This window comes from Dromiciops gliroides, chromosome 3, assembly GCF_019393635.1.
Source record: "Dromiciops gliroides isolate mDroGli1 chromosome 3, mDroGli1.pri, whole genome shotgun sequence".
Taxonomy (NCBI): domain Eukaryota; kingdom Metazoa; phylum Chordata; class Mammalia; order Microbiotheria; family Microbiotheriidae; genus Dromiciops; species Dromiciops gliroides.
In genome coordinates this window covers 405,063,834-405,080,262 of record NC_057863.1, presented here as the reverse complement: position 1 = coordinate 405,080,262, position 16,429 = coordinate 405,063,834, and the positions used below count along the sequence as shown (strand labels likewise).

General features: G+C 36.9%; 1 protein-coding gene across 1 annotated transcript in view; it reads left to right on the top strand.

Moving 5' to 3' along the window:
• The window catches only part of LOC122746748 (aldehyde oxidase 1-like), an 88,230-nt gene extending 72,005 nt beyond the window's left edge, over positions 1–16,225 (top strand). Inside the window, exons 29-35 of the mRNA XM_043992663.1 lie at positions 69–143; positions 2,514–2,566; positions 3,288–3,402; positions 7,571–7,636; positions 11,829–12,017; positions 12,476–12,643; positions 13,953–16,225. Of these exons, the coding sequence (XP_043848598.1) occupies positions 69–143; positions 2,514–2,566; positions 3,288–3,402; positions 7,571–7,636; positions 11,829–12,017; positions 12,476–12,643; positions 13,953–14,003 (717 nt within the window). The 3' untranslated portion in view covers positions 14,004–16,225. The remainder of the gene's footprint in view (positions 1–68; positions 144–2,513; positions 2,567–3,287; positions 3,403–7,570; positions 7,637–11,828; positions 12,018–12,475; positions 12,644–13,952) is intronic.
• Positions 16,226–16,429: the final 204 nt, after the last annotated feature.

Sequence of the window (16,429 nt, the reverse complement as noted above, 5' to 3'; positions counted from 1 at the left end):
TTTAACAAGGGTTGTTATTTCCTTCCCAACATTACTAGCATAATTTTCATTTCTTTTATCAATTATAGGATGCTTGTCGAATTCTTCTAAAACGTCTGGAACCCATTATTAGCAAAAACCCTTATGGCACATGGAAGGAGTGGGTAAGACTTTTTTTTCATGTGAAAGAATAAGAGGCAGTTCTTGCCAGTGCCTAATAAGGTACTTCTAAATCCAGTAGCTTTAATGAAGGCTTCTGAAAGGTGCCACCTTTCAGAATGAAGGATCGGTGGAGAGGAAATAAACACAATAAAGGGACAGATTGCTTTAGTTTGGGTTTGGATTTTGATAATTTTATGTGTCACTTTTAGATTCTCAAGCATTTTTTTTTGTCTTAAAGGGCTATTTGATGCTTAGAGGGTGGAAAACTAATATTCTAGGGTTAAAGTGATAAAGAAAGGGAATCTTTAGGAAATGAGTAGATTCCATGTAGTCCTGGCAAGTGGAAGAGGAGGTTGGTTCCCTAGGATTATTCTGTGAGGTAAGATTTTTGTGTCCTGAACCATGAACCTTGAGTGGGTTAGAGAACCCACGTGTTTAGAATTGTTAGGGACCTCAGCAGCTCTCTCCACCACAACGTACCTGAGTACCTGATAAGTGGCCTTTCAGCCTCTGAAGACCTCCAGGAAGGGGGAATTAAGGCCTCTGGAGGCTGCTCATTCCACCTTGGAATAATCCTTGTTATTTGGAATTTGTCCTGATATCAAACCTTACTTTGCCTCTTTGTAAGCTCCTTGCTCTAGATTATTACTGTGCCAACCCACCCCCAAGGCCAAACTGATCAAGTCTAACTCTTCTTCCTTGCCCCCAGCTCTTCAAATACTTAAACAGAGCTAGGGTGTTCTCCCCCTCCATGCCAAAAATGTCTCCAATTTCTTCAGCTGCTTATCATATACCATGAACTTTACACAAGAAATCATTTAGACCAACCCAATTTTACAGATGAGTAAACTAAGGCCTAAAGAGAGCAAGTGACTTACTAAAGGACACGCAGTTGGCCAGTTGCTGAGCCAGGTTTTGAAGTACAAGCCTGGATTCCAAATATTCTTTTCTCTGCACTTGACCTTAACCAGGGCACAGTACAAAGGGATGGATAACTAGGGACGGTTTTTATATTACCTTTGGCACATGTACAAATTTTAAATATCAAAAGATTCTACTCTCCATGGCATGTAGACATTTATTTTGTTATATATGTTATAGTAATGATTCAACTGTCAACACACAGGGAATAGAATTTTTCAGTTTGCTCAAGAAGCAAAAGTACCTCCTTATAGCTCTGCATCCCCTGTGGTGTACGCATTACAACTAGGGGGATTTTCAATGTAACTGATATAATTTGATGGAATTCTACTTTTATGTTCTTGTTTTTCCTTTTTAATATTAATGCATATTCACAGCATTGAAACCAAAAACTCATTCAGAGATACCATAAATGTTTGCAACAGACTCTTTAACATTTTTTAAATTCTAAACAAAATACTAAGTAAATAAGCATTCCTATAAACAAAGTGGAGTAGATAAATGAAAATTATACATAAACCCACAAATTTCCATTATGTATAAATTACTTTTCCTTTTAAGTATATAATAAATTCAAAATGTTACTTTCGAAGCTGTCATGCTCATCTGCATTTCTTTATGAAGTTTCTTTTATTCATTCTATGCTTTTAAAAATGCTTCAGGGACCCTCTTTTCTTTTACTTTTTTGACAATACTATTCTTTTTGACGATAATATTGCTAGTCCTCCTCTGCTCCCCCAACCCCCTTCCCCCAAAAAACAGGAAAAAAGGAAAAACAATGATTCTTTGAAAATTATTTTAAACTCATTATTAACTATTCATGAGGTAATTAGATAATTGTTTTATAGGAAGAGAAGACAGGTGGTCCATATGGAAAAGGTGAAGGATGGCAGATAGCTAGCAACAGTACTCTGTTGGTACCCTCACAATGTCAGGAGAAAGTGAGGAAAGCCTCAGTCTCTTCCCTTCTTCCCTCTCCCCCTAGACAAATGGGAGAATGTGGCCAAGAGCCGAACAGGGTGGGCTGGTTGTCCCATTATCCTTGTATGGGTTGTGAGCTACATCATTGCAATGAACTTCTTCATTGAGGAGGTTAAAGATCTATTTGCATATGAATATTCTAAATTTTAAAATCATCATCAATTTGACCAGAGGGCAATGACTTTTTTGGCTACTGAAGCTCTTGAAGATTAAGATGTAGAGTACTTGGAGTCTCTAAAGGTTGGGGAAGTGCCAGTATTGAAACTAGGACAGAAATTTGTTCTGCATGCTATTGCAGGCTGTTAATTTAATTTGTAATAAGAAGTAGCAGTTACTGATGAGAAAGAGAATTACTTAATTTAGAATAAGAGTAGAAATGAAAACATAGATAAAATGTTATATTTAGTTTTTGTTTCTTTTAAATGAATCTTTTGGACTATTATACAAGAAAATATCTTCATCTTTTGCAGGCACAAGAAGCTTTTAATCAAAGCATTAGTCTTTCAGCAACTGGACATTTCAGGTAAAAAAAAAAGCCCTTTCAAACTTCTAGAATTGTTAAAATTTGAGATGATATCATACCATCTCACTGGTAAAGTGAGAAAAGGAAGTATTTCAAAGAAGACTAATGTAGAGTATTTCAAAGAAATAGGTAAAAATGCTTTTTAAAAACATGCTTTTAAAAATAATGGAACCAAGGGAAACTTATAGTTCTGTTTACAGAACTATAAGAACTATAAGAACCTTTGCTGGGTATTCCTGGTAAATGTTTATTTTTGTTGCAATATTATCTATTCAACTGCAAGTTCCACCACAAAACTATCCAGTCATTTGTACTTTTAAATAAGGGCCAGGGGGCAGGTAGGTGGCGCAGTGGATAAAGCACCAGCCCTGGATTCAGGAGTACCTGAGTTTCAAATCCAACCTCAGACACTCACTAGATTTGTGACCCTGGACAAGTAATTTAACTCTGTTTGCCTCAGTTTCCTCATCTGTAAAAATAAGCTGGAGAAGGAAATAGCAAACCACAAAAAAAACCAACCACATATCTCTGCCAAGAAAAACCCAAATAGGGTTATAAAGAGTTGGACACAATTGAAATGACTAAATAACAACAAATAATCACTTAGCTAGTCCTGTAAGTGACAGAGCCAATTCCTAAACTCTAGTCTTATAAGTGCAGCTCTCTTTCTACCATGACATGCTCCCCTTGCAAGATACATAAAGAACTACATTTCCAACAGGGGCTATGAGTCTGACATGGACTGGGAAAAAGGTGAAGGTCACCCATTTGTTTACTTTGTATTTGGAACTGCCTGTTCAGAAGTGGAAATCGACTGCCTGACAGGAGATCATAAGGTAACTAATTCCTTATACAGTCTGCAACCTAGGCCTAAATTGTGGACTGAATTCCATCCTTCCCCTAAAGCAGATGATGCTAGGCTTATGTGTCAGAATCATAGAATCTCAGAATTGGGAGGGACTAAATCAGGATAACAAATTCTTAGTTCATGTAAAAAATAACGATAGAGCATTCTTAAAGGCCTTCCAAGTCAGTCTCAGGACACCAATACAAATGTATTGTGTGTCAGCCTGGAATTCTATTTCCTGGTCTTCAGGTAAGTGACTTCCTTTACTCAGGTAGTGGGCCATATAAAATTTTCATTGAATATTGGAGTATCTTTATAGCTTTACGAATTATACAAGAGTAGTCCCCCTTCTGTTCTGCCCCCGCTCTTTGCTCTATTCTTTCCCTCTCACCTTCTGCCAATAAACAAAATCCTGGGTATTCTAAAATGATGTCTTTAGGCTGATCATAGGTTTCTCATCACATGAGGAAACAAACTTTTCTGGGGTTGAAAAAAACCAAATTGATCAGTCTTAGGAAACACATGTGGCTGTCACCTTTATTACTGTGAACAACCATATGGTTATAGCTAACAAGAGGAACAAACTGTCAGGGTAGGCATAATAAGTCCCAAGGTTAATGTAAGAATAATGTACCACCAATTAAGGACATCAGTTCTATACTGATTTGATGATATTCACTCATCTAAACAACCCCAGCATCTCTCATGGTGATGTCTTTGGACTGTGGTCTTCATTAAGTTTATCACTGATAAGTGACCTGAATATGTCATCTTAATGGAATCCTCCTGTTGTTTTTTGTTTTTTGTTTTTGTTTTTTTTTTGGCGGGGAGGATTTATAAGCCTTGTTTATGTGACTCCAGGATTTCAAGACTCTGGCTATAAAACTCAAGCAAGGTCAACTCTCCATGGTTTCTATCAAGACACAATGCTTATCAGTGGGCTTGGAGTACACACTAGAGAAACCTTTAAGTATCATTAAACAATGAAACTTTTCATCTCTCCTTAATATATGACTTCTCTAACCCTTCTCCCATGAGAAAGGAGATTAGAAGGCTTTCTGTGTCATCTGGATTTGCACATTTCCAGATTGTGCCTCATTCTTCCAATGCCCTAGGACAGGGTTGTGACATACTATAAACATGATAATTCATGGAGTTCTACAAATAGTCTTTCAGACCACCAGAACAATTTTAAGAGAACAGCACTGCTGACTTGTAGCAGGGGGGTTGGAATTGACTGTAGACAGGCCCTACAGAATTCTAGGTAATCTTCTGCCATAACTGACTGTACCCTTTCTTAAGAGAGGCAACTGGGGGTGGCTAGGTGGCGCAGTGGATAAAGCACTGGCCCTGGAGTCAGGAGGGCCTGAGTTCATATCCGGCCTCAGAGACTTGACACTTACTAGCTGTGTGACCCTGGGCAAGTCACTTAACCCTCATTGCCTCACAAAAGAGAGAGAAGGGGGGCAGGCACACAACTGAGTATTGTGGGAAGAACACTGGACTTATTATCAGGAGACCTGGGTACATATATTAGTTCCAATATAGATTATCTATGTGATCATGGGATTGTCATATTCTCACGCTGTTATGAAGAAACTGCCATGTAAACCTTAAAGTAGTATATAAATATAATTATTATTAGCATTAAGTTACTATCTTTCCCCTCCCTCTCCTTCCAAGGCAATCATCCTGAGCAGCCCCAATAGGTCTGAGCAATTCAATTGAATCATTGACCTAGTAGAAGATTGTATTAGATTGAATGCTCCTTGAGGGACCATGATTGGTTTTGTGTCTTTGTCTGTTTTTTATCTTTGGGGTAAGCATTTGGTTTGTATCTTGTTGGACTCATCTGCCACTCTTTTCATGTTTAGGCTGTGGCAAAGGGTTCCTTTCAACATATTCCTGCCAGGGCAGGTTTTGGGGACTATCCTAAATCCTCCACCCTGGGCAGTGACCTTTTGCAATACTTGCTTGGCCTGAAGGCATCCGGAAGAACTTTGTCCTTTGTGACTTTGGCAACCAAAATAGAGACTCCAGAACTAAAAGGAAGCTTAAGGAACATCTAGTTTGACCTCTCATTTATAGGCTTCAGAGGCTTCAGAGAGGTGACATGACATACTCAGGGTCACACAATGACCCAGTAGAAAAGTTGGGACTAGAGCTCAAGTCTCCTGACACCCCAGACCAATGAATAAGTCAAGGCAACCAGCATTTATTAGTCACCTGTCATATGTGAAGCAGTGTGCTATGTGCTGGGTATACAAATGCAAGAAGTAAAAACTATCCCCTGTCCTCAAGGAGTTTATATTCTAATAGGGGAAGAAAACACATAAAAGGAAGAAACAAACTAAAAAGAGGGGAGAGAGGAGAGAAGAGAAGGTAAAGGGTACTGGGCATGGTAGCTTTAGTCCAATGCCCTTTCCGCTACTTCACCTTGCTGAACAAGTGAGGTGAATGCTTCAAATCTGTGAGGTTTTTTCATAACAGTATTTTATTATTTTCCAGTTACATGTAGAGATAGTTTTCAACATTTGTTTTTATAAGATTTCTAGTTTCAAATTTTTCTCCCTCCCTCCCCTTCCTTCTCCCTCCCCAAGACAGCAAGCAATCTGATATAGGTTATATATGTGAGGTTTAATGTCTTATATCACCAATTAATTTTCTTCTTAAACAAAAATCTAGATTACTGGTATCAAACTCAAGTAGAAATGGGGGCCACTAAACTATATATAAGGATCTCTTTGGACCATATATTGACTTAGAAAACCACACATTTTTACACATTACTTTTTAAAAAATTAATTCATCAACACATTAAAATCAGATAGAAACTATATTTTATTCTGGTCTCTTCCCCTCCTTCTACCCCAGGTACCCTGGGGTCTCTCTCAGGAGCGTAGTGAGTTCTATATTTGGCACCTCTGTTCTTGATGAAGACATACCCTCAAACATGCACCCTTCAGTTTTCATACCTTCTTTTCCACTAATTACCATAACTAATCCTGTTCCCATGACATGAAAATTCTCAGGGCTCTTGAAGGAGGCAGACTGCCCCAGTATACTTCTTTTTTCATTTGAAGATCAGTAGAGAAGTTTTGGTTTCTAAGTTTGGCTTTGTGATGTTTAAAATCTAAATTGTGGTTGCCTTAAATTAGAAGCTTCAGCACCAGTCTTTGGGCATTAAACATTTATTAAAGCATACAGGTATTCACAAGGAGTTAAGAAAGTTAAGAAAAAGGCCTATCTAGCCTAGAGTTCCAGCCTGGTTGGGTTCTTCCTCAAGTCCTCCACCACCAGCCTTCTTCAATCATGAACTCTCCAGCAAGCTGATTGTGGAAGCTTTTTATAGGTCTGGAACAGAGGCGGTCCTTACACACTGCTTCAAGCTGATTGGTTGGTGTCATCCAAATCCATTGGTTTTGAGTGTGTTCTCAAGTTGAGTTCACAGTCCAGCTTCTGAGAACAATACCTTCTTAAGGGATAGCCAGGTGTGATTACAATCCAGTTAACTTGAAGTAGGCTAATCAGCAGTCAATCACTCTCACTTGATTCAATCAGTCTAGATTAATCTCCAGGTGGGTCTTTGAGTATCTGTGAAATCCCATTATTTCATCACAGCTTTGAGGTTCAGCACTTTCACTACTATGAAAATAAAAACTTAGAATAAGAGATGAAATATTTCTTATTCTTGTACTATGGCACATCAAGTTCTATAAACAATTCATTAGCAGGAAAATTCTGAATATAATTTCTTATCCTATGTTGCTACAGTGATAGATTTATAAGAAAATTTAGAAAAGTATAAGCTGTTTCTGGTTTGTTGTGTCATTTCTTATGTCTTTTGGTGATTAGGGTCAACTTATTTAATTGGATAATTTGTGATGTGTAATATTTGCTGTTAACCACTCATTTCTTACAGAGAGAATAGTGACCAAACTACTAAGTTGGTTAGTTTATTGATATAACTTTGAAAACTTTTTTCAGTTAATAGAATCTTTTGTTATTCCTTTCTCCTGAATAAAATGGACATGTGGTGGCCCCACTCAGGAATGAATTAGTGCTAAGCAGTATGCAACTTTTTCCTCTAACTAGAATTGGTTTTCAAAAAGCCTAAGTGGACCTGTTTGGTTTTTTTTTTTTTTTTTAATGAACAGAACATAAGAACAGACATTGTCATGGATGTTGGTCGCAGCATCAATCCAGCTCTTGATATAGGGCAGGTAAGTGTTACTATTTTTCAATATTTCTGTATTTCTAGCCCCCAACTTTTTTTTTTTTTTTGCAGGGCAATGGGGGTTAAGTGACTTGCCCAGGGTCACACAGCTAGTAAGTGCCAAGTGTCTGAGGCTGGATTTGAACTCAGGTACTCCTGAATCCTGGGCCGGTGCTTAATCCACTGCGCCACCTAGCCGCCCCCTAGCCCCCAACTTTTTAGTTATGATTGGAGTGAAACAATATTGTGGGGATTTTCAGGGAGATAATTACTTATTACCTTCATACTTGTCATACCTTTATGCAAAGATATCCTTCCCCCATTCTAGAGATCTCTATTCTTTCAGAGCTAAAACTAATTCCTTTACCTCTTGTCAGGTCAGAAAATATTTGGGCTACTTTAAAGGAGTTTGGGTATGAGAAAAAAACTAAATCTATAGTCTCTCTCTCTCTATGTATATATATACATACATATATATATATATATACATACATACATATATATATATATATATATATATAAAATATGAAGGGTGAGAATCCATTGGTTCTCTGAAGTCACTAATGCTAAAAAAAAAAAATCAGTCAACTAAACAATAAATATTTATTGAGCACCTACTTTGTGCCTAGTTGAGTATTCCAAACTATTCTAAGTTTAAAAAAATCACCTTGAGTTTGTGCATAGGATGATGAATGTTTTGGCCACAAGCTCTCAAAGACTAAAATGTTGAGCTGAGATCTTAGAATATAGTTGGAGAGATAAGACTAATACACAGGAACCAGTGAGAGAATAGTATCTGGGTATATAATGACCTGTTAAATGGTGCTGTACAAACAAGTGCTAAAGGAATTCAGAGAATGAAGAAATCATTATGTACTCACTTTGGAAAGTCGTCATCGTATACTGAAGTAGAAAATGAATTGGGCCACAAGGGATGATTTATAATTTAATTAGGTAAAGGGTATGGCATAACAAGCAATGGGAACTGCTTAAGTGAAGGCACAGAGGAGAGAATGAGTGTTATAATATACAGTTGTAATGTACATTGTAATAGATAAATGTGTGTATATATGTATATGTATATGCATGTGTATGTATATGTATGTGCACGTGTATGTGTATATTTATATGCATATGTATGTGAATGTGTATGTGTATATGTATATGTATATGCATATGCATATGCATATGTATATATTTCCAAACTATGTTGCCTGCACTCTGGCCAGCCTCCTTATTACCCTCATAATATCAGAATCTTGAACTCTTCCTCTTGGGATACTGGGTTTTAACAGGTGATTTTTTAGGATCTTAATTTGCCTGAAACCAGACTTCAAGTTATTTGTTTGTCATTTCCAAACTATAGCAACATATGTGTACCCCACCTTCTTCCAATCTCTTCTTTATTTGTTGTCTTCTTCCATTAGAATGTAAGCTCTCTGAGGTCAGGGACTGTGTGTATTGCTTATATTTACATTTCTAGTGCTTAGCATCGAGCTTACCCACCTTGTTAGTTCTTTAAAAAATTCTTCATCAGTCATTCCTGAATAGACTAATTTGATTAGAGTGGCAATGGCATACTTTTTAGGGAATACCAGAGGAATTTGCAGGATAAGTGCATCTTAGAATTAAAAACAGTGCTCAATGAGGTTTGATAGAAAATATTGCCATTGGGTGGAGGAATTGGGTAGACTTCATGGAAAGAGATATAATTTGAGATAGAATATTTAAATTATGGATAGAGATTCAGTAAATGAAGAGGGAACAGGAGAAGATTTCCAGATGCAGGAAACAAATAATAGATGATGCTAAACCTGGGTAAGACTAAGCAAAAGGTAGTAAAAGAAGTGTATAGTAGCTAACATTTACATAGTGCTTTAAGGTTTAAAAATGCTTTACATACAATATCTCGTGTGATCCTCACAAAAAACCCTTGAAGTAAGTGCCATTATTATGATCCTCAATTTATAGATTAACACTCAGAGATTTAGAGAGATTGACTATTTAAGTGATTTGTCCAGCATCGCATAGCTAGTGTCTCAGATAGGATCTGAGTACAGGTATTCTTGATTCTAAGTTCATCCCTCTACTTATTATTATACCAGACTGTCTTCAAAATAAACAGTGGAGTAAAAAGGATGAACATGTGTAGGAGGAAGATATATTTTTTTTGAGATGCTCATGGGATATACTTGTAGAGAAACAAGTCTGGAGCTTAGAAGAGTCATCATTCTCTGAAAACCACGGGAAGGAGATTGGACTTGATGCATTATTTAGCAGTGGGCCAGTGTCCTCTAAGTAGGAGAGTAAACTTACAAAAGTGATACTTGATGGGGATTTGTCTGGCCATATTAATAATATTTAGAATGATCCTACTGTCACCTCAGGCTGAATTATGATATAGAATATGGCATTGGAAAGACTCCTTGTCTCTAAATTAAAGGGTTTTTTTATATGATCTTGAAAATTTCTTCTGTAAGAAATTATCATGTATCCCCACTAGCTATTTCTTCTCCAGGCTAAATATCCTCAATTCTTCAATCAATTCTCATATGGAACAACCTTTAGTCTTCTTACCATTAGAACTGTTCTCCTCTGGACACATTTCTCTTGTAAACACCCTAAGTAAATAAAGGACTTCAGATGAGATGTCATCTGATCACTTATTCTGGTACTGCTTCTGCCAGTACAGCTTAAAATTATGCTGACTTTTTTGGTTATCATGTCACATTGTTATATCATACTGATTTTGCAGTTCATTGGGACTTCTAGATATTTTCCACATGAACTCTTTTTTTTCTTTTCTTTTCGGTAAGGCAATTGGGGTTAAGTGACTTGCCCAGGGTCACACAGCTAGTAAGTGTTAAGTGTCTGAGGCCGGATTTGAACTCAGGTACTCCTGACTCCAGGGCCAGTGCTTTATCCACTGCGCCACCTAGCTGCCCCCCCACATGAACTCTTGTCTAGCATATCTTCCCTAACCTGTACTTATGAAATTGGTATTTGGATCACTATAGGATTTCATATTCGTACCTAACAATTTTCATCTCCTTAGATCAGACCATTGTTCTAACTTATTGAAATATTTTTGTATCCCACTTCATACATCCAGTGTGGTAGTTATTGCTCTAAGTTTTATGTCACTCAGATCTGATAATAATGCCTTCTACACTTTAAGTGATTGACACAAATATTGAATAGAGCAGGATCAAGACAGACTCTTGACACATTGCACTGGAGACTTTTCTTCAAATTGACATCAGTTCCTCAATTGCAACCTTTTAGGTTCATTAATTGTCAAGTCCAAACTGACTTAAATATACCATTTTCAACCTGTAGTTCTCTTATTTTGTCCACATGAGTATTAAGAGAGACTTTATAAAATGATTTTCTAAAATCCAGTTATATTACTTCTAAGTGGCATTTCCCTGACTTACCAGTCTTGAAATATTATCAGAAAAGGAAATGAGATTAGTCTAGCATTCCTCTGTATGATTAATCCTGGCTCATCCTGGATAGGTTGATAGGGAGAGGGCAAACTTGAAAGAATAGTAACAGTTTTGACTTAGAACCTACTAAAGGCAGCATGAAATAGGTAGAAAAATGCTAGTCTTGAAGACTGGAAGACTTGGGTTAAAATTCTACTTTTGATACATATTGGTTGTATGTCCCTGAAAAAATAAGTTAGATACTCAATGCTCTAGGCAAGTCTCTAAGACTATGAGTTGCAAAGAGGGCAATGACTTCTATTAATAGAAGGACTCTCCTCTGTAGGAATCCCTATACCAATCAAATCAGAGGTCCATTCCCTCTCCCATACCTGTATGAAGGTAAGAAATTGTGATTAATAGAAACAGAAGGAACCTTGGGGATCATTTAGTACACCCCCCCCTCCCACTATCCTCACCCCCCTGCCCATTTTTGCCATTGAGTAAACTAAGGCTCAAGAAGATAAGATGATCAGTCTACCATCACACAGCTAGCTCATGACAGAGCCAGGACTAGAACCCAGATCTCTTTACTCTAAGTGTATTCTTGCTATTTGAGGCATATCTCAAGAGCATGTGGTTGCCTGCAAAATGTTTAAAATACTTTAAAAATAAACAGTATCTTAAAGTTGTCAAACATTTGCTTTACCATGCATGATAATATTTGGCTACATATGGAACAATTAATTCCTTATTACTTTTTCATGTCAGGTTGAAGGTGCATTTATTCAAGGTGTGGGTCTTTATACATTAGAGGAACTGAAATACTCACCTGAAGGAATACTGTACACTTGGGGTCCAGAACACTATAAAATTCCTTCCTTTTGTGATGTTCCTGCTGAGTTCAATATTTCCTTTTTGCCCCCTTCTGAAGTTGCACGCACTCTATATTCATCAAAGGTAAGGTATATTGGATAAGAAATTAATTTTTCACTGGAAAGTGTTTGAGGAAGAAATTCAATTTGGTATAATACAAGTACTTATTAAACCAGTATCTGTGAGGCATTATACTAGATGCTGGGAAGAAAAAAACAAAGTCCCCCTACAAAAATAAAATTCCCTTGCTTTCAAGGAATTTACATTCTGCCAGGAGGAGATTAATGTTTCTTCTTTAGGTGTAAAGCACCATATCAAATAAGTTTACTTTTCAGCTGCTAATGGTTTGTACCCAGTAAGAAATACAACGAAAGAAATATAATAGCTAAAATTTGTTTGGCAGTTTAAGGTTTGCAAAGCATTTTATATCTTTTAACTCATTTTTAAATAATAAATGAGATTAGTTAAATATAACAAAATATATAAATAAAAAGAAAATTGGATTTCTTTTTTTTTGGCTACTATATTTTTTTTCCTCCAAGGGCCTGGGTGAGTCTGCATTATTCCTGGGATCCTCTGTGTTTTTTGCCCTACATGATGCAATACTTGCAGCACGACAAGAAAGAGGATTTTCTGGAGTCTTCACACTGAATAGTCCATTGACCCCTGAGAAGATTAGAATGGCCTGCGAAGATAAATTTACAAAAATGGTACATATTTTCAAAAGAAGCAAAATTGGAAAAATGCTACTTGTTCTTTCTTGAGGCTAGAGCTGAATGAACCACCAAAGTAGTTTTCCGGTATAGGTAAAGTAGAGGGGGAAATTATAATTTTTAGGATTATTGTTATTTATAAATAGGGCCCTGCAGATTCCTAAAGGTATGAAATAATAGACTTGTAACCCTAGAGTGAAAAATTCACAGTTTTTCATTGTTTATTTTATAAAAGAAAAGGAAAAAATACAACAAAGAGGAATTTTGTTGTTTAGTTATGTCCAAATAGGTCCCAATTGGGGTTTTCTTTGCCTGTTTCCTCATCTGTAAAATGACCTGGAGAAGGAAACGGCAAACTGTTCCAGTATCTTTGCCAAGAAAACCCCAAGTGGGGTCATGAAGAGTCAGACATGACTAAAAAATTACTTGAGAAAAGAAGAATATATCCGGTTTCTAAAGTAAACTTGTAACTTGTATGTTTCTTTGTCATAAATCACACAAAAAAGGGTTGTAATGTGGGTGAATTACAATTACTATTTAAATAAAAGGCTCTTGGAGCTTGCCAGTGGGTGGTTCAGTTTTCCAGCACAGAAGTGTCCTGGTTAGATGGTGTCCAATACATAATCAAGTTTCATGGGAACAGAGGGGACTTGGAGTCCATACAAAAGGCTCTTAGCTTATTTTCCACTATTTGGATGGCTACCTGATAATCAGGTATCTGGACAGTTTTTTGAGACCCTAATGAACAATGACTCTATTAAATTTCTATTGACTCATCATGGAGTGAAAGTGACCCTGGGTACTTGAACCTTATAGCAACAAAGTGGAAACACTGGAAGGCCCTGCTGGGTTGGAAATACTTTGAGTATAGATCTGGCAGCAGGTTGTCACATGTTGGTGCATTACCTCCACCTTCTCTCACTGGTGACTTGAGTTTGGAAATGTTCATTCCCAGAGGATTTACCAGTTGCTGGTGTGCTTGTTTGTGCTCATTATGTGTCAGGGAATTAGGAAAGGGAGTGTGCCCATGGGGCATCCTGTAGAGCAAACCAGGAAGTAAGGTAGAGCCCTGAACCCCAGCAAGGTAGGCCCAAAACTCACCTATCAGAGCCAAAGGACCCAGGTACATTAGCCAGGTTACCAATGGGAAGGAGAGGGAGGCAAATGAAATGAATGAAGCAAGGGCTCCTTCAAGTATTTAAGTCACAGCAGTAGTAGAAAATTACAAATGACTCACTATAATTATAGGTAAAATAAAATGTTATCATCAGTAAAAAAGCATATCCCAATTTCTTCTTTTCTCTAGGTTCCAAAGGATAAACCTGGATCTTATGTTCCTTGGGATATTCGCATATGAATCTACAACAAACTAGCGGAGAAAATGTGATGGAGATTTTGATTATACTTGATAATGAGAACTTGATCTCTTCAATTTCTTTATGCTTTATGATAACAAATCTAAAAACATTAATTTCCACAGTTCATTAAGAGTTTGACAAATCAAGAACTTTTAACTCGGTTTTTAGGTATATTCAATAACCACTCTCACCCCCTCAGATCTTTATAGTTATACTTATGAACTGAAGACCAAATCAAAGGCAAAGCTTCTAACCTATTTCCTCTAGAATGATTTTTCTCTTAAGAGTTCCTCAAGATTGCATCATGAACATGTTATGGTGACTTGCATATGAGTTCATGTGGCCTGCATTTTCATACATTGTTATGTCTCCCTGGGTCCCTACTGGGGATGAGAAAGGGGCCAGAATACTCCAGGGATTAATGGGGTGATTAACAGGTGAAAATTTCAGCTCAAGTCAAAGAGTCCCTAGGAAAGGGCAGTGGAAAGAGCATTAATTTTTTTTTTTTTTTGGTGTGGCAATTGGGGTTAAGTGACTTTCCCAGGGTCACACAGCTAGTAAGTGTTAAGTGTCTGAGGCTGGATTTGAACTCATGCACTCCTGACTCCAGGGCCAGTGCTCTATCCACTGCACCACCTAGCTGCCCCAAGAGCATTAAATTTTAATCAAAGGATGTAGGTTTGTGTTCTTGTTCTAGCATTATATATGTGACCTTAGGAAAATCACTTAACTTCCCTGTGCCTCAGTTTTCTCATCTGTAAAATAAAGGTGATAGGTTGGATAAGACTTCTAAGATCCCCATTAGCTTTAAATAAATGATACTATGAGATTGGATCATGCTTAAAATATTGCCAGAGTTTGGAATCAAAAGTTGAAATGATCCACAAGTAAAAGCCAGACATTCATCAGTCAGTAAGATACCTGATTCAGGGGTAAGGCAGAAAAACAGTATCCAAGTCCAAAAGTAGTGGGTTGAAAGCAAAGGGAAGCTAAAAATTAAGGTTGGAATAATAAAATTCAGTAGAAATTTGTACCTGCTTTATCCTAAGAAATATTTCCTTGAGGCTTGAAAGAGTCAATGGGTTGTTGATAATAGGCTTTAACTTATTAATCTTTGTGTCCTTCATTTGTAAAATGAAGAAGTTCACCATAATGACCTTTAGGGTCCTTTCCAGTTTTAACATTTTGTCATTCATTAGTTTTTGCTCAATGCTAGAAACATTGCCTTTATCACAAGGTAAATAATGACTATGAAAGCCCCAAGATCTTAGCATTTCTTCCTAAATGGGATTCATCTTATATTGTATACATTAAGTAAGCAAAAATATTATGATTTTGTTGTTGTCGTTTTGGCGAAGGCTAGCTTATCTTTTCCCACAGAATGGAAGTCAGGCATGTGTGTGTGTGTGAGTGCACGTGCGTGCACACACATGGATTATTATTATTTTTATTTGATTGCCTCCTAAGTTTTGTATTTTCACATAGTCAATTTTCTTAAAGCAGGATATGCCCATATTTTACTTTGTTTGCCCCATTCTAGAACCTATTAAGTATTCTACACAGTTGGCATTCAATAAATCCTTGATGACTAATGAACCATTTTGAATAATTTTGCTAAAGATCCAAAGAGTGGAGAGAAAGGAAGTATATTTGGTTCCATTTATTTCTGGCTTTTTTTTTTTTTTTTGGTGAGGCAATTGGGGTTAAGTGACTTGCCCAGGGTCACACAGCTAGTAAGTGTTAAGTGTCTGAGGTTGGATTTGAACTCAGGTACTCCTGAATCCAGGGCCGGTGCTCTATCCACTGTGCCATCTAGCTGCCCCTCTGGCTTATATTTAACAAGTGCTAATAATACATACTCAATTTTGCTTTTGTGACAAAGTGTGGCATTCCATACCTGAAGAGAAAGCATAATCATTTACTGCAAAAAATTAGCTTCTAACCTACAAGCATTTGGGATGTTCCTTATCACCTCATACTTAAAGCTATAAACCCATTAAATATAAGATGGGGATGTATGTTAGACTCTTATTAAAATAATTACTGATCTTTATATAATATTTTAAGGTTTGCAAAGTGCTTTACATATATCATCTCAATGAATTCTAATAAGTTTGTTTCAGAATGTAAGCTCCCTAGAGAGATGTTGATTGTTCTCTATTTTATGGTAACAGATATTGTTAGGTAGTAATGATTAATAAATACCATATAATGATGATGATGATGTCTGGCTTAAGGTTTTTTTTGATAATTTTTCTGCTTTCCTTGTATCGGGACTTATTTTATAGGTAAGACCCACTTAGGAAGTCCTTGTATATAATGGTACTTTGCGTATAGACATGAACTCCCATGAACATGGGCTTATGTGAGGTCATTAGAATTGGCAGAGGGTTTGGTAGGTACCCTTTTGGTAACTATCTGGTTG